The sequence below is a fragment of the Zeugodacus cucurbitae genome, chromosome 2 (assembly GCF_028554725.1).
Source record: "Zeugodacus cucurbitae isolate PBARC_wt_2022May chromosome 2, idZeuCucr1.2, whole genome shotgun sequence".
Taxonomy (NCBI): Eukaryota; Metazoa; Arthropoda; class Insecta; order Diptera; family Tephritidae; genus Zeugodacus; species Zeugodacus cucurbitae.
Window position 1 is genome coordinate 71,387,783 of NC_071667.1, and position 26,708 is coordinate 71,414,490.

Here is a 26,708-nt window from a genome sequence, read left to right on the forward strand (position 1 = left end):
GGACTTTCCTTTAATGGAATTGAAAAACAGTGATTTCAAAACTCTGGAAATATGTTGCCGGATAAGAAGATATAACCGGGTTTAGGTCATCATAGAGAGACTTAGATTAATTTCAGCCCATTTATACCAATATTAACAAATATTTCGAGATTATTCCAATTAGTTCATGGGAAACTAATATTTTTTTCTTTCAAACGACTATATAACTAATTCTATAGACTACAGGCTCGCTGAATAATCTGAATTAATAAAATATTATTAAATTACCTGAATATTATATTAAATACTCTTAGTTGTGCTCTTAAAATCTTATTATCTTCGTTCGGAATTAGTAAGCTAAGATAAAAATAAGAATTCTATTTTGAAAATAGAAAGTTATTACTTCTACTAACGAAGATTTCATAGCAACTTACAAATGATTAGTTCGAACAAAAATCGCAATAATTCGAAATCAAAACCAAAACATAATAAAATCACAATTTAAATCTAATTATAGTATGTACATATGTATGTGTTCCGCAAGACAGCCACCATGAGACAGCAGAAATTAATAGAGCAATCAACAAATCAAAAGAAAAGAAGAAGCAAAATGAGCAATGACTAGCGGCTAAATTACGCTCAACACCCTGGGAAGTCTGCCATGTGAGAGCAACTATGAACCAACAAACACACACAGCCAAACTTCTAGTATCTTCTAGTAAATGTATGTAGTTAATAGTAAAATTCACGCTTCGACTTTCCCACGCTAGCCGTAAAGTCAATACTTGCAAATGATCCTCGATTGAGGTCAAACACTTGGCTCTGAGCACTTGCCAATCAGTTGGTCGCAAGACTACACAAAGATTGCTACTAAGTGCCAACTGAAATGACTGAAGCAGCGAATTGACCGCGCGCAATGAGCCAAACAAAGTACAAACACCGCATGAGCTAATACTAATCAAATAAGAAATATCCTGACACTACCTAGCAAAATCGCTTACATATGTTTACATTACATATGCGCACTTAGTGCAAACGACTAACTAGAAAAAATTTAGAAATTTTTTTTTCGAAAATTTTCTCACGCCAAAGTTAGTCGAAGTCGGGATTTTCCGAAAATGGCGCACATATTGTACGAAATTCACGTGTCGACGAGAAGTGCACGTCACTTTTTGGAAATTTTCATACAGGACATGCACGCACACATACACACACACAAACACATATATAAACTGTATATTACATATGTGCCGTTGCTGAGCGCGCTAGTGTGGGAATGTCCTTCCTCAACACGATGCGGAAGCATTAAAGTGTGAACACGTCGCTCACTCACACACACATTTACCTGTAAACACTGCGTGGTCGAATGCGAAAGTCAAATTCCCACGCAACTTCTCATGGACTCTGCCACTGAGACACCAAGAAACCAAGGCGCACACTACTAACTAAGATTAGGGCGCTCCCAGTGTCCTTTCGCCACACAGTTTGAGCAAACAAGTGAAGAAATTACGGTAAGGCGCTGATTGCCGACATATGCACATATGCGAGCACATATGAGCATAAGTATGTAAATAAATACGCAAGAATTCTCAAATGTGCATAACATATGTGGCGAAACTGTGTCTGCTGCACCTTACGTGCACCGATCACTCTGTGTGCGTGTGTGGAAACTTCTGTGCGATAACGCAAGCGATAAAACAACAACAACAACACAACTGCACAAGTGTTTCGGATATCCTTATTGCCGCCACCACCAGCCTCTTGCGCACCCCCTCAAGAGCTTATCGCTGCTGTTCACGGCTGATAAACCGCGCCGACCCCACCCGCCAATTTGCCAGCTTAAAGCCCTCAAAGTCAACAGCAACAGCGAAATCGGTTCTGGTGGCAACACGCCATATTAACTTTTGTGGGTGAAATTATTAATGAATATCCTTTTGCTGACTGCGCTTCCCATTCATTAACCCAATTACAATGCTAATGTGTGCCGTTCAATTGGATTAGCTCGTTCTTTATTTTTATTGTTGTTAGCACACTAAAATGGTATTAAAGTCAAGTTTTTGTGCTACGAATTAATTGTGTACAGTGAGGATATTAGCGCTTAAGCAAGCAATAAGATTAACAATTAAAGCAAATACAAAAATGGCAATTAAAGAGGCAATTCGAACAAATATGTGGAAGAGTAGGCGCTTCTGAGAGGTCGTTAATATATATTTCTTGAGAAAATCTTGTCAAATTTGCTGAACATGTTTTCTTGCATCAGAGAAGAAGAGATTCGCTCCGATTTTAGAAAATTCTCTGAGTTCTTTAAGTTATGTACTCAGACTGAAGACGAAAGTATAAGCGGTAAAACAACCAATCTTCACCTCGGCTATATAAGATTTTTGACTGGCTATTTTGTCTAATACTGATCCAAGTTATTATAATTTTATAGAATCCATTCTCGATCTTACTGATAAGAAAATAAGAACACAGACGCGAGAGAAGGGTTATATGGATTAAAAAGTAATAGCTAGTGCTGAATAGAATAAAAATCCTAAAGATTAAAACCGGATAATAATTTGAATTGAACTCCCAAGATAATTCAAGTGTAGATCCTGCTTAAAAATTGAGAATCCCGAAGGAAGCGAAAGGGTAAACTACGCCGTATCTTTTGATATAGGACTTTGGCAGGCTCTTTCTGTTTGCATTTTCTAACCATCTTAAGCTTCTGCGGAGGTTACTTAGTTCTGCATTGAAGAAATTTGCTGAAATTCGATATTATATTCGGCGAAGGCAGGTATATTCTGGGTTCTAACATTATTCTGTAACTATTCTGCTACATAAGGGGCATTCTCTGGAAAAAAAGCCACTTGAAAAAAAGTTCTTTATTTTCTTTGGCAATTATATATCTTATAGTACATGTAAAACCTAAAATAAAACATATGGTTTTAGGTCTGTGTAACGCGGGGTTGCCATATTATAAGGGGCCAAAGTTTTTTGTAAAAAAATTTTCGAACCGCCATTTAAAACTAATGAACAGATTTTAAAACACCATGTGACTTTTTTGTACAGAATTTCTCAAACTTTTGAAACTGTATATCGTAAAAGTTTTTAAAATTAATATTTCATAGCAAAAAATGAAAAAAAAAATTTTTTGGAATTTTTAACAACTCCCCATATTAAAATGATCAGGGTGGCGAGACGAGTCAAAATTCGAATGTCTGTCTGTCCGTCCGTCCGTGCAACGGATAACATGAGTAAAGGTTGAGATATCTTAATGAAACTGGGAAAACGTATTCCTTGGGATCGTAAGAGGGTTGCTTTCGGAAATGGGCAAAATCGGACCACTGCCACGCCCACAAAATAGCGAAAACCGAAAACACATAAAGTGTCATAACTAAGCCATAAATAAAGTTATAAAAGTAAAATTTGGAATAAAGGTTCACACTAGGAAGGGGCATATTTGGAAGTAATTTTTTTGGGGAGGTGGGCGTGGCCCCGCCCTCAAATCGGTTATTTGTATATATCACGCAAACCAATGAAGCTATATAAACCAAACTTTCTGCATTCGGTTCTCTTACGTACCCCACCACACACCATTAAAATAGTTGAAATTGGATAATAACCACGCCCACCTCCCATATAAAGGTTAGGTTGAAAATTACTAAAAGTGGGTTAACTCACTAACGAAAAATGTCAGAAACACTAAAACAGAAGCAATTGAAGAGGGAAGCTGCACTCAGATTTTTTTACAAAATGGAAAATGGGACTTTTCAAAGCCCCGAATATCGATTATGAAGAATTCAGTGCCCCATGGTAATTTTTCACCGAAAATTTCGGTAAATCTCTCAGGTATCTTATTTTAATTCAGAACAAATATTTTTCTTCTAATAGTGTGTCTCTGTACCAGAAATGGATAAAATCATAACTTCCCCAGCTCTCATATACCTAATTATAGGATTTTCAAATTGGGTCAAATTTTGTGTTATCTTAATAAAAATATATCAATAAATTGTGAGAGTATAAAATGTTCGGTTGCACCCGAACTTAGCCTTTCTTTACTTGTTAAGTCATAGGAAAGTCAGAGATTTAAAATACCGAAAATACGCTTTCGAACTATAGAAACTCTATAAATTTTCTTATGCTGGAAGCAAAGACAACCATATTTCCGACTCTGGCGGAAACGATTAAAGTCAGACCTTTCGGAGATTTATTGAATGAAATTTTGGACAGTCGGATGTTTCTCGTCTAAGGGCGTATTAAAGACATCAAGTGAAATTTTAATAAGATAATATGGAATTCGCTCAACCCTTTCCAATCGTTTTCAATTCGAATTTTACGAGGCATTTATTCACTAGTGTGTAGTGCTCCTTTACATGATCTCTATGACTCAAGGTGGACTCTATGAATTGTTTCTCATAAAAAATAGGAGACCTCATCCTCGTCAGTGTATATCTTATTGGAACTGTACTATATGTGACACCAGAGCACTGGGACTCAGTGTTGTAATGTATATAGAATATGCTTTAAAGTAAAGCAGATCTTCACAGGTCTAGTTATAATGTTGAATCGTTTACAAAATTATTAAATTTTTTATTTACAAAAAACAACTTCACTAAAATGTTATTGAAATCAAACGAAAAAGTTTTTTGGTACAAAAATAAATTCTCCATTTTATAAATGTATGCTCACAGACACTTGCTACCACTTACTACAAAGCAATGCAAACTAATTTCCAAGCAAATTAAAATTGTAAACAAAACAATAGTGCCGTCTACACGGTCACTCACGCATACTGCTTTTCCAGCTCGGCTATCCCCAATGGCCGAAAAAGCATACTTATGCTTAACTATGTATGTATTTATGTCGAAAGCTGTTAGCCAAGCTACACTTGGCAAGAGTATTTTCCAAAATAATTATGATTGCCGTATTTGCCTTTGCCAAATAAATACAAACTACTGTTTATGAAATTTCCACTAGCAATAATTCGTCAACAATTCAAATGTAAACTCTAATGTGTAATGTATGGGCACACATACACACATACGCAGATATGAATATATGTATGTACAAACAGTGGCAAATGGCCATGCCTGCAAATAGGCAAAGCTATGCGACACTAAGTGGGTGTGTGTGTGCATGTGCGTCATTATTTGTATGTAAGTGTGTGTGTGTGTGTGTGTGTGTGTCTTTGTAAGTGCAAACGGCATCGACAAATATGCATCATAAATACCAAAAATCTCGAAAATATCACGTAAAATCGATCAGCAACAAAAACCGAATTGTTCAACAATGTAGCTACAATTTGTTTAGTAGCAGCAACAACCAAATGTAGTGATGCCCTCAACAACAAGTACAGCGAAAAGAAGTAACAGCGGAACAACATCGTGAAAAAAAAAAATGGAAAATGGAAATGGTAATGATGTTGCATAAGGCTTTTTGAACGAAAGGAAGGGAACTCTAATGGTGATACAAACATACATATATTCTGGTATGGATTCATACTTTTATAGGCTCATACACAGATGACTATGAAAATTATGGTATGTAAAGGTGTGTTTATATAATTTACAAAATATTCTTAGCTGCCGAGAACTGCACTTCTCGAGTCTATAGGACTTCTGGCACTAACGGAGCTTACTTAGTTTTTAACAGGTTGAACTAATTTTTTTCCATATTATACTATATTAGTTGCATACTCTCTTCTCTCTCCTCTTTTATAAGAATATATCTGGTCATAATATATAGCTCTCTGGTCATAAATTAGATTTACATTTCTTCATACTTCATCATTTGCTGAATTATTTGAAGTACTTTCCAATTATAAATTACTACATACAACAAAATGGGCTTTTCAGGGTATTATTTTAAACAATTAATTTTTGTTTAATTTATTTCGTAGTTCCGACTTACATCATCTGTCAATGTAAGCTTGATTGGACAATTTTAAGAACCATTGCAATAAGATAAAAATATAGTTTTATGACCTTATTATTTTCTATATAAGTAACTTAAATACTAAGGTTAAAAAAGACATTTCCATAAGCCCTATATCGAAATTCGATGGCAAGTACAGTTGAACTTCCATAAATCGAACTCTTGAATTTTAAATAGAAGTATAATTTCATACAAATTACCTCCCTTGACTCGAAGTCCCTCTAACTCGAAGATTTTTTGTGGGTTATGGTGATTCGAATTAGGGAAGTTCAATTGTATTTCCATTTAACTTCGAGAAACTGAAACATTTTTGTTCTTAGAACTAAAAATCTTGAAAAAAATCGTTTCCTCCAATACACCGACGAGTGCCATACAGTGTAATCATAATAGTCAAGATATTATTTATCTACCATCATTCTAACTTTTTCTAATCTTTCTACCTTGTATATCTTATTAATACAGTTTGCGATGATTCCAACTTCTCCACAAATATCTGTTATTAATTATTAATTAACGGGGAAATTACTCTATTTTTAATTTTCCGTAATCGAAATGATGTCATTTAGTTCCACAGAAGTGAGTCATACAGAGACCTTCAAACCGATTTCCGCGAGAAAAGCCCCTACTCATTAGATGAACAATTTTTCAGGGAATAAATCTCATTTAATTATAATATATGTCTATTTCGTAAAAGATGAATGTCGAAATATTATTTAATACCTTGATCTGTGCACTTATTGCTATCATTTTGTTAGAATCAGTAAGTTTATCCATGTTTCTAAATTAAGATAATTTCTGATAAATCTGAAGAACTTTAACTTTTCCTACTGGGTATGCATAGAATAACTCAAATTAGCGTTCAATGACACACAAACAAATAAAAGGCAAAGCGATAAAATGAACAGCAACGGTAGAACTATTTCCTCACCCACACTCACTCACTCACTCACCTACACCGAACTCTACACAATTCACCCCCAGCCAATGCAAACAAGCTCGGCCCACCTCAAATAAAGGAAAATAGCTAAATACTTGCATCATTACAATGTCCCTAACGCATCGATATATTTTTATTATTTTCTTATTATTTGCTTAGAGCTTCTATTAGTAGATATGCATGTGTGTGTGTGCTGGTGTGGGCATTTACGACTATTTGTTATTTTAAGCTTTGTTGACGTTGTTGTTTTAGTTGCTACCGTGAACCAATGATTTCTACGTGATGTTTACATAAATTTCAATTCGTTGTTGTATTTGAATACAAATCAACTACAACAAATACACGGTAAATATTACAAAAATGGAGAGAGAAAGAGAGAGAGAGAGAGAAAATGAAGTGAAATGAAAATGAAATGTAATAGGTTAATGTAAAATTATTTACACAGTTAGAATGCTAGCAACAAGAACAACAAGATCACTTTCAAGTTGTACACAACAACAATAATAATAATATTATTATTAATTCAATGCGGAGTTACTTTGGTAAATATCAAGTTTAATAATCTGAGATGAATAAATTATGTTTAAATTATGAAAAAATTATTAAGAATAATTTATTTTGTTGTTTGATCTTGTAGGATTTCATGTACAGCATCACACCTATACGATATATATATGTATAACGATATGTGTTGGTGTCAATTTCATTCGATCACCTTAATACAAATATACCTACATATATGTATGTATGTATTGGCATGCATTTAATTCTACTATGTATGTACAGGTATTGTAATTATATCGCATACAAAGTTGCTACGCTATTTAACTGCCGTCATACAAAAGCCGACTCTAAAGCCGGAGCCAGCCACAACGATTGTAGCCGTCGTTTGCTCTGGCAGAATGTTGAAAGAAAAAAATCAATAAAAGTCACGTTTTTCAAAACATCACGTTCCGTAGATATTTTCTGAGGCTCAATATGACATTGCAACAGTGCCAAATAACAAGTCAATGAAAACAAAAACAATTACAAGAATTATACGAATATTAAGAAGAAAAAAAATTTCACAACAATTACAAGAATTATACAAACAGTTAACTACATACTTATGTACATATCTTGGTATATAAATGCAAACCCATTTTTGTATAATTGTAGATTCAGAATTAAGGTCAAGTATGGAATTTCTAATGAAATTACCAACAATTTTATTTGCTTGCCGTCACCTTGAATTTTTTTTGATGATGATTCACCTCACTGTTTTCTTTATAATTCTTTTTATTACGTTTAATGACGAATCAAATTAAATTTAGAATTAACTTTTAATATTATAAAGTGGAGAACTGAACTGTTAAAGATTGAACGGAAAGAAGTAATATTTCATATAAAATAAATTTCATTTGGTGCGACAATTCGATATTCGACTCGAAAGGAGAATCAAGAACAATTTACCAAAATTGCGTGAGCTGATCTATGTACATTAGGTTGTTGTTGTAGGAAGAATCAAAAGCCAATTAAGCGTTTTCATACATTTAAGTATATATCCACTACCGTTCTTAGTCTAAATATATCCAGATTTTTTCTGTCAAGATTTTTTCAAATAACGTTTTTTTTTTCAATAAAAAATCGAATTATTAATCACACAAGCATTATTTCTGACATATGTATAGATAACCTTATTCAAAGGTATACATAAACTATTCGAAAAATCTGGAGAACTTTCACATTTTCTCTTTCTATATCGTGCAGAAGCATTGGTGATGTTGACATCATGTCCTTTGAACATGGTCCAGCAAATAAAAAAACGAGGTCATGTTGCCAGAATGGATGAATGTATTCCGGCTTTAAAAGAGTTCGATGCAGTACCCGCCGGTGGAAGCGGCGAAAGAGGATGCCCTCCACTACATTGAAAAGATCAGATGGAGGGCGATCTAGTATGGCATGGTATTCCCAATTGGAACCAAATTGCGAGAAAAAGAGATGATGGGTGCGCTATTATTGATTCGTCTATAATCGCAAGAGTCTTAATCGAAGGGTCTTCTCTCAGAACCGCCACTGACGCCAAATAAAAGAATAAAAGACTCTCGAATATTTTACTTTGCTTGCCGAAGAGCGAGTCTAGAGAACAATGTTTGCCGTAGGTTCGAAGCTAGGATCGAGTTCAGATTCTGCGGAGTTTGAATCTCGACTACCACTGTATAGCGGTGTTTAACCATTTTACTCTATAGAACAATATTAACCTTAAAATAGTACGTGTACTTGATACAAATATGTTTAATTATTGTAGCAGAAATTATTGAGAAAATTTTAAGATTTTTTTAAATTAATTTTTCAAAAATTTAACACATTCATGAATTGAAACTATATAGATATTAATCAGTGAAATGTATTTTAATTTAAAAATATATTGTTTTTATCAATAATATAAATTAGGTAGTACTCTAAAGTGGATGAGTTTTGATACTAGTCGCTAGCCAACGCATTTTATTATCAGATTTAGCGCATTTAAATACACTCATATGTAGATAAAGCCATTTCACTACACATTTACGCACTCAAATACGCATTTATATGAGCAACATTAGACTTTAGTGCGGAAGTAGTGCTTGAGAAACCAGTTAGAATAGGAATGACGACTGAAAGTCGATTGCATTGTAGAAGGACGCACCGTTGCTGCGTCCATTTTGGTCACAACACAACACAAAACAAACAACAACAATAAAAAACATTAAGGAAAGCATAAAGTAGTCCATTGCGTAGTGAAGTGAGTATGTTAATACAATGTTTGCATATACATACATATGTACATATGTATATTTGTATATTTTATAGTCTACACGCCAAACGGCCGGTTCATTCACCGGCCACTTATTGAAAAAAACTGGTTTCCAAGCAGCAGCGAGTGCCAGTGCATGTGCGCTGAAAATAACAGGGCAGCGAATAAACAACACAGTCGCGTTGTGGCGGAGGCGTTACAACAACAACAGCAACAATTAAAGCACAAACGACCACGACCACATCACCACCATTCCACCATGAGCACTGCTATCAACAACAACAATACAAATGCGTCAACGAGCCGCTCATTGGCTGTCGCGCGCTGCGTTACATACACACACATACACACGTACACAGCATAACACAAAGGCATATCAGCTGCGCAGCTGCTAACTGGAAAGTCAAACTGGAATTGTTTGGAATATTTTGTTTCGTTTCACTTTCACATTCACATGCATTTGACGTTTGTATTGACTGACGTTGCATGTGTTGGTGTTTTTGTCGTTGTTGTTGGAGTTGTTGCTGTTATTGTGTTAGTATTTGTACAGCATGTCGGTTTTCGACGTGCGCTTGTCAACGCCTGCCGCTGCCGTCCGTTGTCAATGCGCTTGTGTGTTTGTGCTTATGTGGGTGCGTTGATATGTGCTCGTCTGGCAACGCCTTTTCTATTGTTATTTGAATAGCGTTTGCACGTGGATGTGTGTGTGTGCGTATCGGTGTATTTATTTCACCCCTCATTGCCAGCCCGCATTGTACATTTGGTATTTGCTTTCTCTTTCATGCCCCAGCATCATGCCTGTGGCATGCCACATGCGGCATGTGCCACTCGCAATGTCTCGTAACATATCCGTTTTACTGTCATTTACAATTCGTCTCTAATTCTCCCAACGCGCTGTAACTTTAATTCACTGAGTACATACATACATAGGTATGTATATATGTATGTATGTATGTATTTGTAGATATTTATATAAAAATAAACTTGTGACTGCTTAAAGGTATATATTTGTGGATAAGGTATGCCGCTGGAAAGGTGTACAAACAGCATAAGTCACCGTCTGCAGCAGCTGTATACGCCTGTCAAAATTCAATGTCAAACTCATCGCTTTATTGAAAATTTACTGCATTTACACATACAACAAGAGCAAACACATCGACATAAATTATGTTTTACTAAGCATTTGACGCATACTTTAGGGCGTTCGAGCTTATTAAATTGTATACGGAGTGGCAAATGCCTATTTGAACGCTCAAATGGTTTAGGTATTTGAAAACTTCTATTTTACAAAAAGGAAATAGGCGGCACACAGTTGCAATTACACTTTATGCAAAAAATTCTCAAGTGTCTCGGTAATTCAAAACTCGAAATTATTAGAGGCGCGCGGCAGACGACGGCGGCACTGACAACAACAAAAACAACAACACCAACACCACAAATATTCACTTTCGGCGCATATGAATTAAATATCGTAAATTATGCGCCATGAAAAATGCGCGACTGAAGGCCAGGAACCTTTTTTTGTAATGGAATAACAATTTAAACCGCAACAATTACAATTTCGAGATATTTTGAAAATATTTTTTTGTATTAAAAACGATCGCGTTCGCGTCGAATTTTAGTATTTTCGGATTTCTTCTTGAGTCGCGGCTAACGGCAACAACCCTAAGGTATTTGAAAACTTCTATTTTACAAAAAGGAAATATCTAAATTCTACAATACTTTGTTTATTATTAGATATATATTTGGTGGTGATTTCTGTGCATAGTTCTTTGAACTTTATATACTCTATTCTTTTAGTGTAAAACTTGTTAATTGCGGGCAGCAAAGTTTTGTTTATTTTCGTATGCATAGATGTCTGAGAAAAATTTAATTGATTTATATGCGCACTTTTTAGCATTACATATGTTTATATATATTTGTATGCATACTAACTTAACAATTCCTAGATATTTTTCTAAAATCTTTATTTTGTATGGTTTTTCGACAAATTTTATAAATTTATAAATTTATTTTTATACTCTCATAGCATATTTGGTTATCTTAACGTTTGTTAGAACAATTGAAACAATCTATATTTATTTGGAAAGAAATAATCCCAGTATATCTATATGTATGTCCGTTCGTAGACGTAATGATATTTTGTTAAAACATGTTTGGCGCTGAGAAAAGCGATCCATATAACGATGGTATGTGTGGTTGGGATGAGCGACTGTTTTTACTGTTTTTAAATCACTGTGATTTTATAAAGCTATTGCGATCCAAAAAAAAATAAAATAAACGAAAATATGAGATAATTTTTGTGAGACCAAAGAATTTGAGAATTTCTACTAATTCTTTTTAACATTTTTTGTTTATTAATTTTAACAATATCCAAAATTGATCTGCTTTTGTAATCACAATTAACTATTAGGTCTACAACTTTGCTTCCGCCATTTTGCAATAGATATCTCTAGGGTCAAGCACTGGTCGATTAAATCGTTTTATATCGATCTTGGACATTTGTGTCAACATTAACCCAACAAAAAATTTGTAGAGATCTGTTTGCATCCCAAACTTATTCTCAACTGAAAATGTCACTTTTTGAGCCGAATTCTCGACATTTGCGGGAAATTTTGCTTTTCTTTTTTAATTCCAAGAAAAGTACGGCTGACGCTCATCGAATGCTTTCGGATACGTACGTTGAGGCTGTCCTAAGTAAATAAACTTTGGCTACATTTAACTGCTTTCGTAATCACCGTACTTAAAACTATCGAAATCGCAACTATAATTGCTACTACTACTCAAATTATTGAACTGCCATTGCGATTTTAATTCACTGCTATTTACAAAAATTGATTGCAGTTGCTATAATCGATTTTTCAATCACAGTGAAAAAATCAGCGGTAGTAAAATATCGTTCTTTACTATTATGTGGTTTTAAAGCGTATTCAGTTAACTGAGGATATACCATTTGAGCAGTTTACCCTTACCACAACAGTTGATTTCTCGTAACTGGAACGGATCCTGATATATTTACATACATCGGGCCAAAAAAAAAGACTTCTGCGGTGAGACCCCTACTTTAGCAAGTATACTCAAATGAATAGATAATCCAAGTATGCTTTGTTAGTCCTATGCAGTCGTTTTCAAAGTATGCAAGACATTTTTTAAAATTAAAAACAATAACCTAGTTGGGGTACTCACAAGTTGTCATAATAAGTCATAAATGAAAATTAAAATAAATACGATGGTTGTGAACACCTCGTTATACTTTTGTGGTGGTAAAACTGAAAAACAAAATCTGATTGACTTAAAAACAAAATATTTCAATATACAACGAACAGAACACATATCGCACTCAGTCGTAATTCTGTAAATTTATTTTTTAAACAATGCAACAATAATCAAGTGTAAAATTTCAAGCTCTATGATTTTTCGACACTTTACGACAACTTGTAAGTACCCCAAGTATTATGAAACAATCTGACTAGAACTAAACGCAACAAGAGAGGACCTTTGATAAATCTGTTATAAGAAGTTAATTTTTTAAGGCATTTCTTAGTCGATTTTGTTCATTTATCTACTGGTAAGGGTAGGGCTTTATATTAACGGTATGTAATAACACCGAACAGCAAAAGCGTATTTTCCTGTGTTTGGACCAAACCAATTTTTTCGAGATTGAGTAATATAATACTAAAAAAATAATTTCTCCGATTTTCGAATCGAGCTTAAGATACAAATATTAAATATGATATAAGAGGTTCAAATAGTTGCTTTGAAAAATAATATTAAATAAAAAGTATAAAGGGTTGGTCCAACATCCAACCGATTTCTTTTTTCATTGTTAGTATATAGATATGGAAATATAGAAAAGAAATTTATCTAGCATTGTCCTTAAGGAAAATTTTATATTTATATATTTCAATTAGGTACATGCTTACTATTATATATGCACATATTAGCTTATCTAAATGTACATTAAGAATACACGTGAATAATTTAAATAATTTTCCATTGCATATAAAACAGTTGAGAATACCATAAATATGATTTAAACCATTTCCTCCTTTACTTAACTTCTTCACACAAATTGTATTCCCTACAATGCGAATCAATTGCGATCGTAAACAAATGTCGAAAATTAATTTGTTACTAAAAATGTTTAACTATCTTTCAAGCTTTAAGTGCATGAATTTTCGCTGATAAATATGTTAGTACTAGTATACTCGTATATTATACATCGACTATATTAATTCATTGGTGCAAGGCACATAAAACTTAAAATACTGTGACGCATTGCCATTTGTCTTGCTCTTTAAAAATTTTCTGTTGACTTAATTTTTTGCGATTTGAATTGTTTTAAGCACTTGCTTGCTGGATGTTTCGCCGTTTTTTCGGCTTGCTTTGCTGTCATTAAATTCACTGAAGCTGCAACAATAGCTGCGTCATACGATATGCTGCCAGCTATGTACATACATACATATGTCCATGTCCAGCTGCAGCCAGCAGCACTGTGCTATGTAGCACTAATGGCTAAATGCATTTTGCAGAGCTACAACAACAACGGCTCATTGCTGACAAGCATGGGGTGCAACAATACCGTGCAATGCCATTTGTATGCTCCAGACGAAACAAATTACAAGCTACCGAACAATGTTCATGGATAGAGGAATTCGAAGCTGCAAAGCTCGCGTCTCTAGTGCACAAGCGCACAGCACACACATACATACATACGGGGGTATGCTTGTACAGCAATAAAAAGCATTGAAATTAAAAACAAACAAATCTCCTTTTTTCACTTCACCGTAAATATTATGTTCAAACAAAAAAAAACACAAAAATGAAATGTAAAACTAATGTGCACAATTATTACTCTTTGGATCCATCTCAAAGTGCTGCTGCTGCTGCTGTTGGAGTTGAAGGAGAGCTGTCGCCGTTCGACATGCTAACTTTTGGAGGGAATCAAGTGCGACGGCGGTGGCTGTGGTTAGCAAATAAATGACGATTATAACGGTTATGTCAGTAACGTCGCAGCGCGGGTGTATCACGTGTGCCCGTCGAGCACTAACCAGGCGCTCGAAATATGCAAGACACACGAATGTGGCTGGACTTGATGTCAGGCGGCACACAGTTGCAATTACACTTTATGCAAAAAATTCTCAAGTGTCTCGGTAATTCAAAACTCGAAATTATTAGAGGCGCGCGGCAGACGACGGCGGCACTGACAACAACAAAAACAACAACACCAACACCACAAATATTCACTTTCGGCGCATATGAATTAAATATCGTAAATTATGCGCCATGAAAAATGCGCGACTGAAGGCCAGGAACCTTTTTTTGTAATGGAATAACAATTTAAACCGCAACAATTACAATTTCGAGATATTTTGAAAATATTTTTTTGTATTAAAAACGATCGCGTTCGCGTCGAATTTTAGTATTTTCGGATTTCTTCTTGAGTCGCGGCTAACGGCAACAACCCTAAACTCACTGGCAATGGACGCGATGCAACTAAACGGTGAAATGTCGCCAAGCCTCAATTGGAGCGATTTGCGCCCCAAGCGCGGTGTTGATCGCATAGTCGAATATACATATGTATGTACGAGTATGTAGCGATCATTAAGCGGGCGAACGGGCGCCATATCGTTAGCGACGCCGCCGCCGACAACGCTCACTACTTGCCGCTGCTTTAAAGTCGAGCGAAACTCTTGCGAGTTGACGTTCAATGCGCGAGGCGAGCTTTATCGCCAACGGTCTCCGACTCTTACCATGCTTTCTTAGTGTACTAAAATTTACTTACACACACACACACACTCACATATGTATGTGGTTAGCACTTCCCCAATGTCAAGCAAATCAAAATAAATAATATTCACATTTTGCACTCCGTGACTTATGTTGACTTGGCAAAATTTTGCATTTCATATGAAAATTTCACTTCTTCTACCTCAGCTACACTTTTACTCAGCGCGACCGCTATTTAATTGTTCGACTTTCAGCTGGGGATTGGATGCACTTGAGCTTTCTTTACATTTCTTTCTTTCTTTTCTTAATATTTTCTTTGAGTTTTTGTTTGTTGTTTTTGTTAATTGTCCCCCGCTAGAAGTTAACTTTTCACAGCACTTTCATCAGCGTTTTAATTTAACGCTTACTAAAGTTCTTATTTCAAGTACAAGTGCATTTGGTACATACATACAAACATTCGCCGTACAGCTGTTGACTTTCTTCGTAATTCTCCCAAATTATGCTGATGCAGTACTATATTCATTTACTCGTATTTACATATGTACATATTCGCATAAGTTTACAACCCGTCAATGGTTCGCCTTTGCACAAGTCCAGACCTTAGCCAATATTCATCGAGTATTATATAACAGTTATGTGGCTATGTATGAGTATGTGTATTGGTCATTGTTACAGTTGCTTTATTAATATTTAAAATTGTATTGTCTTATCGTTTTCATTTTTATTTTATTGCTGTAGTATTTGCTAGCTTTTCACTTATGGTTTCAATGCCAAGGGATACAAGCGTATATATGTATGTATGTATGTAGCGGTATAGCAAGACAATGCAGTGCATATGAAACCAATATAGCAAGGTATTGAATTGCATTTAACCAAGGCACAAACAATTCTGCTGGTTGCTAACTATACAGTATTCAATTTTTTCTATAATCTATAAAAAAAGGGTGTACAGTAGTTTGTATAAATTTTTTATGAGAAATAATAAATAAACTAACCTGCTTCAAATACAAGGATATATACTTTATTGTAAAATGTTTTTTTCATGAACGGATTCATCAGTTATTGCTATTGTCTATGTTTGTACCACATATCATCATAGCATATTCTATAAGAGATTTAGTAGGTATTGTGAGCATATAGAATTTGAAATCTTGTAATTTTTTTTTTTTTTTTATGTACGGTCTTTAATGTTGATACTGGTTCCAACATAGCCTAAAATGTCACAAACTTTGATGTTTTGACTGTCGAAGAAGAATTGGCAAACTAGATACGAGTATAAAGGGCAAAACGAGGTAACTCCCAGCATCAAATAAATTTCATGTATTCAGCATGATCTTATCATTACACGTGAGCGCCACATTTTCTAAGAAACTGGGCTCAATGGAAAGCTCCTGAGATAAAATTTGGACTCACACCGAAAAATAGGCTAATAAACACGGCCAGCAAGGAAACTATAGTGTAAGCACCGATAATATATTTCTGATCCACTTGATTCTAAAATATGAACAACTTACAGTAAGATTTATTATATCGATTAGAAAATATCCACCTGACACTGCAGAACTATTAAATGAAGAATAAAATATTATTATTTTTCAATAATTTTCCTTTTATTCTCTTCAACTTTGGTTAACACAGTTTTCACTTTATTTTAATTCACATAACCACACATACTTTCATATGTACATATAAAATAGTGATACGGTTATTTAAGCTCCATTTCAAGAACATACATATATGTATATGTATATACTTAGATTTATAGAGGTAAACAGGAAATTTAATGAAGCACAAGAATCACGTGACTAGTTCATTGAGTAAAGTTTGATCGAGCTTTGTCTTTGACTCACAAAAATTATGGTATGCATACATCTACCTGTAATTGAACTTTATTCGATTTCTTTGCGTCCCTTTAAGTTTATAGTGAAAAATTGTAAACATTTTGCAAGCTACGGGTGCAAGTCATTAGTCATCACAAAAATCGAATTAATCATTACTAGTGATGTTCGCAGTATTTTAGTCACATTTATTGGGTTACAATTTAGGTTAAATTTTTTGTATTATATCAAAATTTGTATTTTCGTAGAAAAAATATAAAATTGTTTTGAAGAAAGTATGATGACCGCTTTTTCTGTATATCTACATAAAGCTCAGCTCATTAAAATTTCGAATGAATCAGAACTCCTCCCGTGTTTTCCTTTATAAATCTCAGAAAATGCAAGAACACTAGATTAGAGGTCGCTTAAAAGACACTACAGAATTAGATGGCTTCATAAAAGTCTAGATAAAAATTAACTTTTGTGGCGCTCACGTCTTCAACAGTCGATTAACTCAAGAATCTTTCATAATTTCATAATATTTGAACAGATATTGTCAAAGAAAATCTTCGTTGTAAAGTAATAAAAATATTAACAATAATTCTTAAAAGGTTTCCACGACAGACTACACACCACGTAACCGGAACGTACCCAGAATTTTATCCGACCAAGCACTGTCAACTCTTCGGCATTCCTCAAATCTATAACTTAAAACTTATTTGGGACTATTTTCGGCCGCTAAAACGACAACAACAATAATTCTTAAATACATTCATATAAATACTCAACTTTTTCATATAAAAACTCAACTTTTTCTAGTTTTTTTTTTTAATTTGTCCAGTCTATCATCTTCCATGTTTGATATGTTTGTTTTTGTTTGAAGAGTTATCATGAGTCATTCAACTGTTTATTTAATTTAAAAATTAAATTTTAATTATTGATCAGCAGGCTCAATATTACCACCAGCATTTTAATATTTCTAGTATCTGCATATGAAAATACTACTGATTTCAAATTAAAATATCAACTTGCAACTGCATGATGTAATATACAACAAAAACAACACAATAACAAATAAGCCAACACAAAGGTTTCAAATTTTCAAGAAAAGAAACTCCTGCAACCGATACCATTGAGATTGAGGAATATGTTTGAATGTACACTTGTTCCCACTGCGGTGTATCCCCTCTTATTTAGTTATTTGTATTCATTAAGAGTGAAGAGAAGAAGACTGCATCATTGTCATGTTGATAACAACTTGTTTTGCGGGGAGAATGTGTGAAATTCTATGCGGGTACCAAATCCAGTGGGCGATATGTCATGGCAAATTCTATTGAAACTTCGACAATGTGGATAGTAAAAAAACAACACAACAATATAACAATAGCTGACACATTAAACAAGTAGAAGAAAATAAAATTAAAATACAAAAATACAAATATGAAAACTGCAGCACAGACGAAATTGAAATATGAAGCTTGTCAGCGGCGCAAGTGCGCAGTCGCAAAGATACTACCAAGGCATGTTTTCAAAGAAACGCAAGCATGAAGAAAAGAAAAAAGAATGCAACAAAATTGCAGACCCAATGCGCTGAGCTACGACGGCGCAGAGTAATAAAAAATAAACTATTATACGCACAAACAAATCAGTTAAATGTAAAGCTAATATGTTTTTTTTTTAATCTTTGTAAATACTGACACACAAACATATACACACGCTTCTGCATGCGCTTGTATGTATGTGTGTATTTGGGTAATTGTCACTAGGGGCGTTAATGGGCTGTAGCTGACGTTTTTCAAAATGCAAATTGCGCACAACTAATTTGCATATTTTAAAATTTATGTAGAAAGAGGGAAAATATACTACTCTCGTACATAATAAAATTAAGTATCTGTAAATAATTTTCGCTAAACAAACTAAAGCAAAAAGTCAACAAACACATATGTATGTATGTATGTTTGTGTGGGTTGATATGCATGTAAAAATGCTATAAAGTCTACAGTCGAATATACATACATATATATAGGAGCAGCTCGACGACGAGTCCAAGGGCACAAGAGATTATTTACTATTATGCTTCCAAGAACTATTGTGGGCAATGGAGCAAAGCAACGCTAGCACCTATATACATACCATACCATACATGAGGTATTTAGTACGGCTGGTCGCACTGCTAAATGGCGATATATAGTCAAAGAGGCGACAACTGTAATAACAATAATAACAACTGTGACATCGTCGAAACTCATCAAATTCACATTTCAACCGAAAACAAAAACATCACTGCAACTTACGACAACTTACAACACACTCATACACACCTGCATACATACGTACATTTGCAACATACAAACCCCATACTTTCGTGAAATTATCCGCATATGTTCGCTTATTAGCGCAACGAATTCTGCATGCAGACTCCAGCGCTCCAAGCAAGAAAAAACCCCAAACGATCAACTGGTCAACCGTCTACCACACCCGCACCAGTGTCAATTACCAATACACCTCGCCTGTCAACTATGGCGCACGCGTTGCCCCTCGCGATCATCATCGTGATTCCCGTTGCCTGGAACTGGTTGTGCAGTTCGGTTATTCGTTCAGTTATTCTAAAAACTAGCGCAAAATTAGCATGTATGACAAATTGATTGGTAACTAACGACAACAAGTAATCGTACGTACAACCAAAAGGGCGTTTAACGAGCCATACAACTGCAGCGAAAAGAAGCATTAATTCAACAAGGAAAGTCAAATTAAAACTTGACAGCTGTCGACGAAGATGTTATGGATGTGTGAGTGAGTGTGTTTTGGCAGTATGCTACAGTGATTTCGTAGATAAAATATTTATTTACAACTTCATATGAACTTATATTTAAGTAATATAAAAATAGGTCTAGTCCAAAATCGCATCCCATCCCTTTGTCGATTTCAAAGCCGCTTTCGACAGAAGCTACCTATTCGACGCCGTGTCTACATTTGGGATTCCTGCGAAACTCAGATCAAGATGCGAGATAAAGCTCAGAATAACTCTTGCCAACAGTTGCTACTTTGGGATTGGTAGGCAATTGAGAAGCAGATCACTCTCTCGACGAACAAAAATGACGCTCTCTCATCATTCCCTCCTATTATAAGGTCCAGAAATATGAACGATGATAAACCGAGATGAGAAAGCACTTAGGGCATTCCAGGGCGAGAAGTACCGAAGAAGATAGAACCAAGCATATAAGAATCAAACGAATGTGATGATTGTCGTACGCATGGAGACCATGCTCCAACGAAAAACTCCTTCGATTCGAGAATCATATGTGGCCAATAGAAGCAAAGGCGCTCACGCAACCAATGGAAGGATCAAGTACATAGGAACCTGTCTGCACCTGAATGTACAACTAACGAAATTTTGTGTTCTCTGCCCAGATCGACCCATGGTTGTAATGCCAAAGAAGATTTATTTTCCGTATATTTAACTCTCTGAAACATCGAAATTTTCATTTATATTTTAATAAATCATATCGGTCGTAGGCTAAAGACTCCATTCCGGGTACAGAGGGAGTTTGCTTTGTTAGATATCCTAAATATTCCGAGATATTCGCCGTTAGTTGTCGAGACGCTACCGCTTGTAGAAAAAAGTTTATATTCGTAAAATAATGGGATCGAGTCCAGCTTCCATGATCACCTGAATGCGATCGTTATAGAGTCGTTTACACTTTCTAAAACTCAAGATTACCCAAGTGATGTGAAGGGACTTCAATAAAAGTGATTTATTTAAGAAAATATATTTTATTTCCATATTTTGTATTTGTGTTTATTCTTTAAATTTGAAACAGGATATATTTGTACCCAAATCACCGCTCAATTTTTTCCAAAAATAGCCAATGCGATAACCAGCCCACTGTGCGACAACAGGATATTGTTCCAGTTGTTGTAACGCATGTGTGATCGTGCCGGACCGTGCATATATACAATCTTACATAAATGTCTACATATATTCTCGTAAGTATGTATGTATGTATGTATATTGATATATTTTTGTAGGTGCTAATACATGCATATTGTTGTAAGCATACTTGTATGCCAAAGTGTTTAAAGGTTACACGCGCATTGCTACATCAAAAATTTCACGCTCAATCAGAGACGTAATTGAGCCGCAAAGGCAACCGTTGTCGCAGCTTACATTGAAAAGGACGAAAATGCGAGCAGTGAATGCATCAGAGACCTGGTACATATGTCGCGTAGAGTTCAAAAGTCAAACTTCCGTTCATAATATATTTAGTGGGCAGTCAAGCATAAATGCAGGAATATCGGAAAAAATACTTTACAGACAAAACATAGACGAATGGGAAATGTTGCTGTTTGTATGTATGTTTGTATGTATGCATGGAATTCTTTATATATAAGTACATATTTATGTTTTGATAAATTCTTTAAGTGTCGCTACTGCTGCTGGCAATAAAATTGCTGCGTCATAAAGTATGTCTCTATTTATTCTATGCATTCAAATATATATATATGTACTACAAGTACCCCCTCCATATACATACTTGAAAGTGTACTAATTTGATGCCTCTATTGAAATTATTCACACCTAAAGCACATTAATATCTACAAACATACATACAAATGTCTGTCTATAGGCATAGCAAGACAGTCTTCTCCGCCCTCAAACTGCGCTTCTTGCTGTTACAGCTTCTTTTTTCCGCCCATCAATATACATACTTAGGCTCATCATTCGTGTCAGTGACATTTAATTTATGCGCAGGCGCGTTCTACGCGTTAAATGCACTTTTTTTATATTTTTTTAGCCTTTTTACACTACTTCACGCCTCTCAAGCGGTACTCAGCGGTCGCGTCGTTTCGTCAACAAGCCAAAAGAAAATTGTAAAATATAAAAATTGAAAAATACTTGCAAAAGAAAATTCGATATCAGCAAGTTTCGATCGCAAAATCGCAGAGAGAGTGCGAGAGATATGTGAGTTCTCGAAAAAGATGGTATCCTGTGGCGAATCGAACGTGCCATATTAAATTTTTGGCGGTTTTACACATACTTACATACACTGTGGAGTATATGTAGTTATTTAACTCTAACAATTTGCCTAAAACGTGTACGGACACATCTTCTGTGTCAGTTCACACCGCACAATTCTTTTCTATTCGCGCCGAAATCAGAAAACAATTTCAGACAACAAATCGACATGGCATTCATTGTTTGGAACACGTTCAACGACAGTATCGAATCACTTCGATCAACAGCGTTGAAACTTACAAGCAACTATGTGGCACGCACGTCAGTAGCGGTAACAGCGTCAATAAGAAGGACATTTCACTGCTGCAGGATGAATGAAAACAACCACAAAAAAACAACAACACTTACATTCATACATGTTGTGATTATAAGAAGAAATGTATCTCAAACAGTTGCTCAACATCACTTCGACGTGCATTTACTACTTCATGTTGTCCTGTGCGATCTAAAGACACACACACACGGTTGCATGTGCCTGCACAAGCACGCGCTGCACTTCCCTTAATCGCCCCGCCACAGAGCACAAACAATCTATGAACTATCTCACATATCATCACGCACAACTGACCCGCATTGTCATATTATATTGTTGTTTTTGTAAATAGTTGTTGTATGTTGTTATGTCCTTTTCACTGTCTTATGCGCATATCAGATTTTATTTTTTATTACAAACTATATTTGCAACAATCTTAAGAAAAGGGGGTAACTAAGTGATCGCCAAGCATTTTGACATGTGAATTATTCCTAAACCGGCCGCACAAGATAATTGTTTGCAAGATAGACAAAACGAAATTTGATGAAGATAAGATATCACGTATGGGAAATTTAGTTTTCATAAAGACTTGCTTATATTTTTACATATGAGTAAAATGTGATCAATACATTTGTGATATGGTTCCTATGTTATTCTAAAAAGGATATTCTATTTAATTTGGAAAAGTCGATTTTGCATACATTGTTATATATTTAGGATATTTATATACCACATAAAAATAGGTTTAGACTTTACGGCGACTGGATAGATGGATTGACTATCCAAATCTGTGGCACAAAGGAATCATAAAGATTTTTCATAAAATCTCAATATATTGAAAATATTTGGAGATTACTGAACCGCTGTTTGGCAGGCTTGAGTTTATAATATATCCCATCAATCTTTGAAAATCCACGTTTAATATATACATAATTGGATTGAGCTCTTATATCTTGTTCTCTTCAAGATAAAGTCGATATTCGCATATCAATCATCAGATTGTGGTTTAACCGTGTCCACAAAAAGTGTTTGATGCTTCATCTGAGTTCCGAATTTCTTCTATACTACTGTCTAAAGATTCCTAGAACTATTTTAACTATAAGTTTAATATGTTTTTTTTTTTCTTTTCATAACAAATGATATACAGTGGAACTTCTATAAGTCGAAGTTCTCCATAACTCGAACTTTTGAAATTGCAGTAGAAGTAAAATTTCATACAAAATTCATTCCATAAATCGAACTTTTCGACCAGGGCATAATACAAAATTTAAAATTTTGCTATCAAAGAACAATTTTAAAGGAGTCCCTATGTTCGTATTACACTTATAGATTTCATAAATCGTGTAACAAAGGCATGAGATACAGACGTCAAGAGTCAAACAATAGCAAAGTACAACAAACAAAATTACAGAATACACGTTTTAATGTATTTATATAAAACTTTTTGCGAAGTAAATAACCTTTTTGAAAAATTTATGTTTTAATGAAAATTTCTATAACTCAAAGTCTCTCTAACTCGAAGTTTTTGGTGGATTGTGGTGATTCGAGTTAGAGAAAATCCACTGAAGTTTGGAGGCTCCAACAAATGACAAATGACAACAAATATTCTTTAAAATATTAAAGTTTTTTTAATTAAAACATTCTTTAATACAACTAATTGACAATGAATCTAAAGCACATTTATTTATCTATATAAAGTTTAAATTAATTTGAAACGAATACCGTCGGATATCAGAGCACCTTAAAACGCCCACGCAACCGACGCACTCACCTTCGTGAAATATCCGTTTTGCCGCCGCTAACTAAGCAATTTTCTAACAAAAATTGCCTGTGATCCTTTGAAATATAGAAGTATATTCCCGAACTTGGTTAAAAATCCAGTTATGCAATCAGTTGACAACAAATCGGTGGATATAACCGCACATAACGCACAGACACTTATGCACTTCGAAAATGTATTAATTTATTTTATTATCAATATTTTCACAAACACATGCACTAGTAGAAGGAAGCTGTGGTAGTCTAACGGTAAAAGTTGTAAAATTTAGTAATTATATTATTAATTTATTTTTTTTGCAATAATATACAAAAGAGTACACAAGCACAATTGAAGAGCGAGTTAACTAATCAAAACGTCAAAATAGCTAAAAGGCATTTGATTGGCTGCCAATATGCATATATAACAGCCTATGTATATGTATTTATGTATGAGTAAGTACTTGAGTATAAGCAAAAATCTTTAAACACTATTATTAATAATTCAAATTAATTGTTGAGCAAACTCTGAAGGTTTGCAATTGCTGATCTGGAGGCGACACTTTCTTTCGTGGGTACTTGTATAATATTTTATATGCATCTGCATATGTATTTGTTTAAGAATCACTGCTTTTTCATTAGCAAATCTAATCACACGTTTATTGGCGTTAATCGTTAATCACGTTTCATAACTCAACTACAACTACACTAGCACCAAAAGAAGAATTATTCACAAGACGGCCGATAAGAAAAGCTTTAAACATTTAGTGGAGTGTGCGACTGGAGTGGCGAAACACGCTTGGATGCTGGAATCGGAATGAATGAAAGCTGAGACTGAACTTCACCACAAATGGACCTCATCCAAATAATCAGAGCCCACAGCCAGCAGCAAAGCAGCAGCAAGCAGCGGGCGGCGCAGCCTAGACGCAGCTCAGACAGGCGACGGAAACGTGCCGAAGTGACGGCAATGCGCGGCAGCGAGTTACAGCGAACAACCCAAGTGGATAAAACAGCAACAAACGCAAACAGAACAACAACAGCAAAAACAATGAGTAGTGATAACAATAACAATACATGTATATGTACTACGTGTGTATTCCAGTTGTATGCAGTAAGATCAAGCACGAAACGAGCCCACGAAGTAGGCGAAGCATCGCTGTGGGATTGGTGCGTGCATACAATGGCGGCCGGGCAAAGCGTCGACCCATAAAACGCGCACACCAACAAACAATACAAATTACACAGAAGTGTACGTGTGCATAGTCGCACTTGTAGTATGTGTGTGTGTGAGTGAGTGCACACACCTACAGCACTGTTTGAGGGTGGCGAGCAGTGTCGTTGGCGCTGCTGCTGCGACTGTTGCTGCGTGTATTGTCGTCGCTGTTGCGATGTTTGGAACAATTCCAACGGAGGAAAATATCATGTTGGAAGTACACGCGATGAACGCTTTGCTGTTGGCGTTGACGTTGACGTCGATGGTGGGGGTTGTTAGCGCACTTCACGCGTTCGGAATACTAGTGTGTGTTTGTTGTAATGGCCCATTAACTATGCAGTTCGTTGTATGTCGTAATACATGATTTTTGTAATGTAGTCATGGACTAGTCAGTCAATATGAGACCAGATCCATTTTTTTGCGCTAATCCTGTAAACAGTTTGATTCGAAATCTTAGGACTAAAATGAAAAAATAACGCAGATATTGTAGATTGTATCCGATGATTAAAGGAAACGTAGAAAACTCATTAATTATTGTCTAGAGCAGGATGAAGTAAGATTTCATTTTCTAGATGACTCTTGTTTGGATCGGTAAGTTGCAAAACTAACTCTACATCCTTCAAATTCCGTATGCCTCCCTTTAGATAGCTATAATTTTGAAATTATCCCTCAAAGCAGGGTCTATAAAAATATTATGATAACAACAACAACCAATCTGCTTCTTTTCAACAGACTTTCATTATTATGTAAATATTATATTAATGGAAGTCTTATCGTTGAGAACAGAGACTAGTAAAAGTAATATATTTTTTTCAAAATCTTCGAATCTATGGAAGGTCCACCATTAGTCCCCTTAGGGGTAGTCAGAGACACGAAAAAATTATTATATAAAATTAATCGGATTAATATAAATTTTATTTTATTTAAATTTAAACTTAAATTTATTTTTTTTAATATAACAAAATGGCGGCCTCGAAATTTTTCGGAAAAAAATCAACAGTTAAACTTAAAAAATCGGAATTGTGAAAATCCTTCGTCAGGCCTCGTTTATTATGTATTCAAAAAGCTTTACAAATTTCATTAAAATCTACTGAGCGGTTTTCGAGTTACAGTTGTCACCAATTCAAAAAATATAGTTTTGAGAAAAACGCTATTTGTCGAATAACACAAAAAGTAACCATTTTAAATTTTTAGAAAATCCTTTTTTTTTCCTGACTACACCTAACCCCTTAAGGATAATATAACGTTGAAAATAATTCCTCAGTCTTATTATGATTTTAGCGTTTTCCATTTTTATTTACTTTTACTTCACCAA

General features: G+C 34.9%; 1 protein-coding gene across 2 annotated transcripts in view; it reads right to left on the reverse strand.

Moving 5' to 3' along the window:
- Nucleotides 1–25,210, reverse strand: part of LOC105209181 (protein single-minded) — a 40,125-nt gene extending 14,915 nt beyond the window's left edge. Inside the window, exon 1 of one of the 2 annotated variants that reach the window (XM_011179457.3) lies at nucleotides 24,197–25,210. Coding sequence is in view for 1 of the 2 variants with exons in the window: in XM_011179456.3 (XP_011177758.2) it covers nucleotides 14,464–14,476 (13 nt within the window). In the remaining variant the exon portion in view is untranslated. Of the gene's footprint in view, nucleotides 1–14,463; nucleotides 15,745–24,196 lie in introns of those variants that run through there. The other variant, XM_011179456.3, reaches the window with a different exon arrangement.
- Between the last annotated feature and the right edge of the window lie 1,498 nt (nucleotides 25,211–26,708).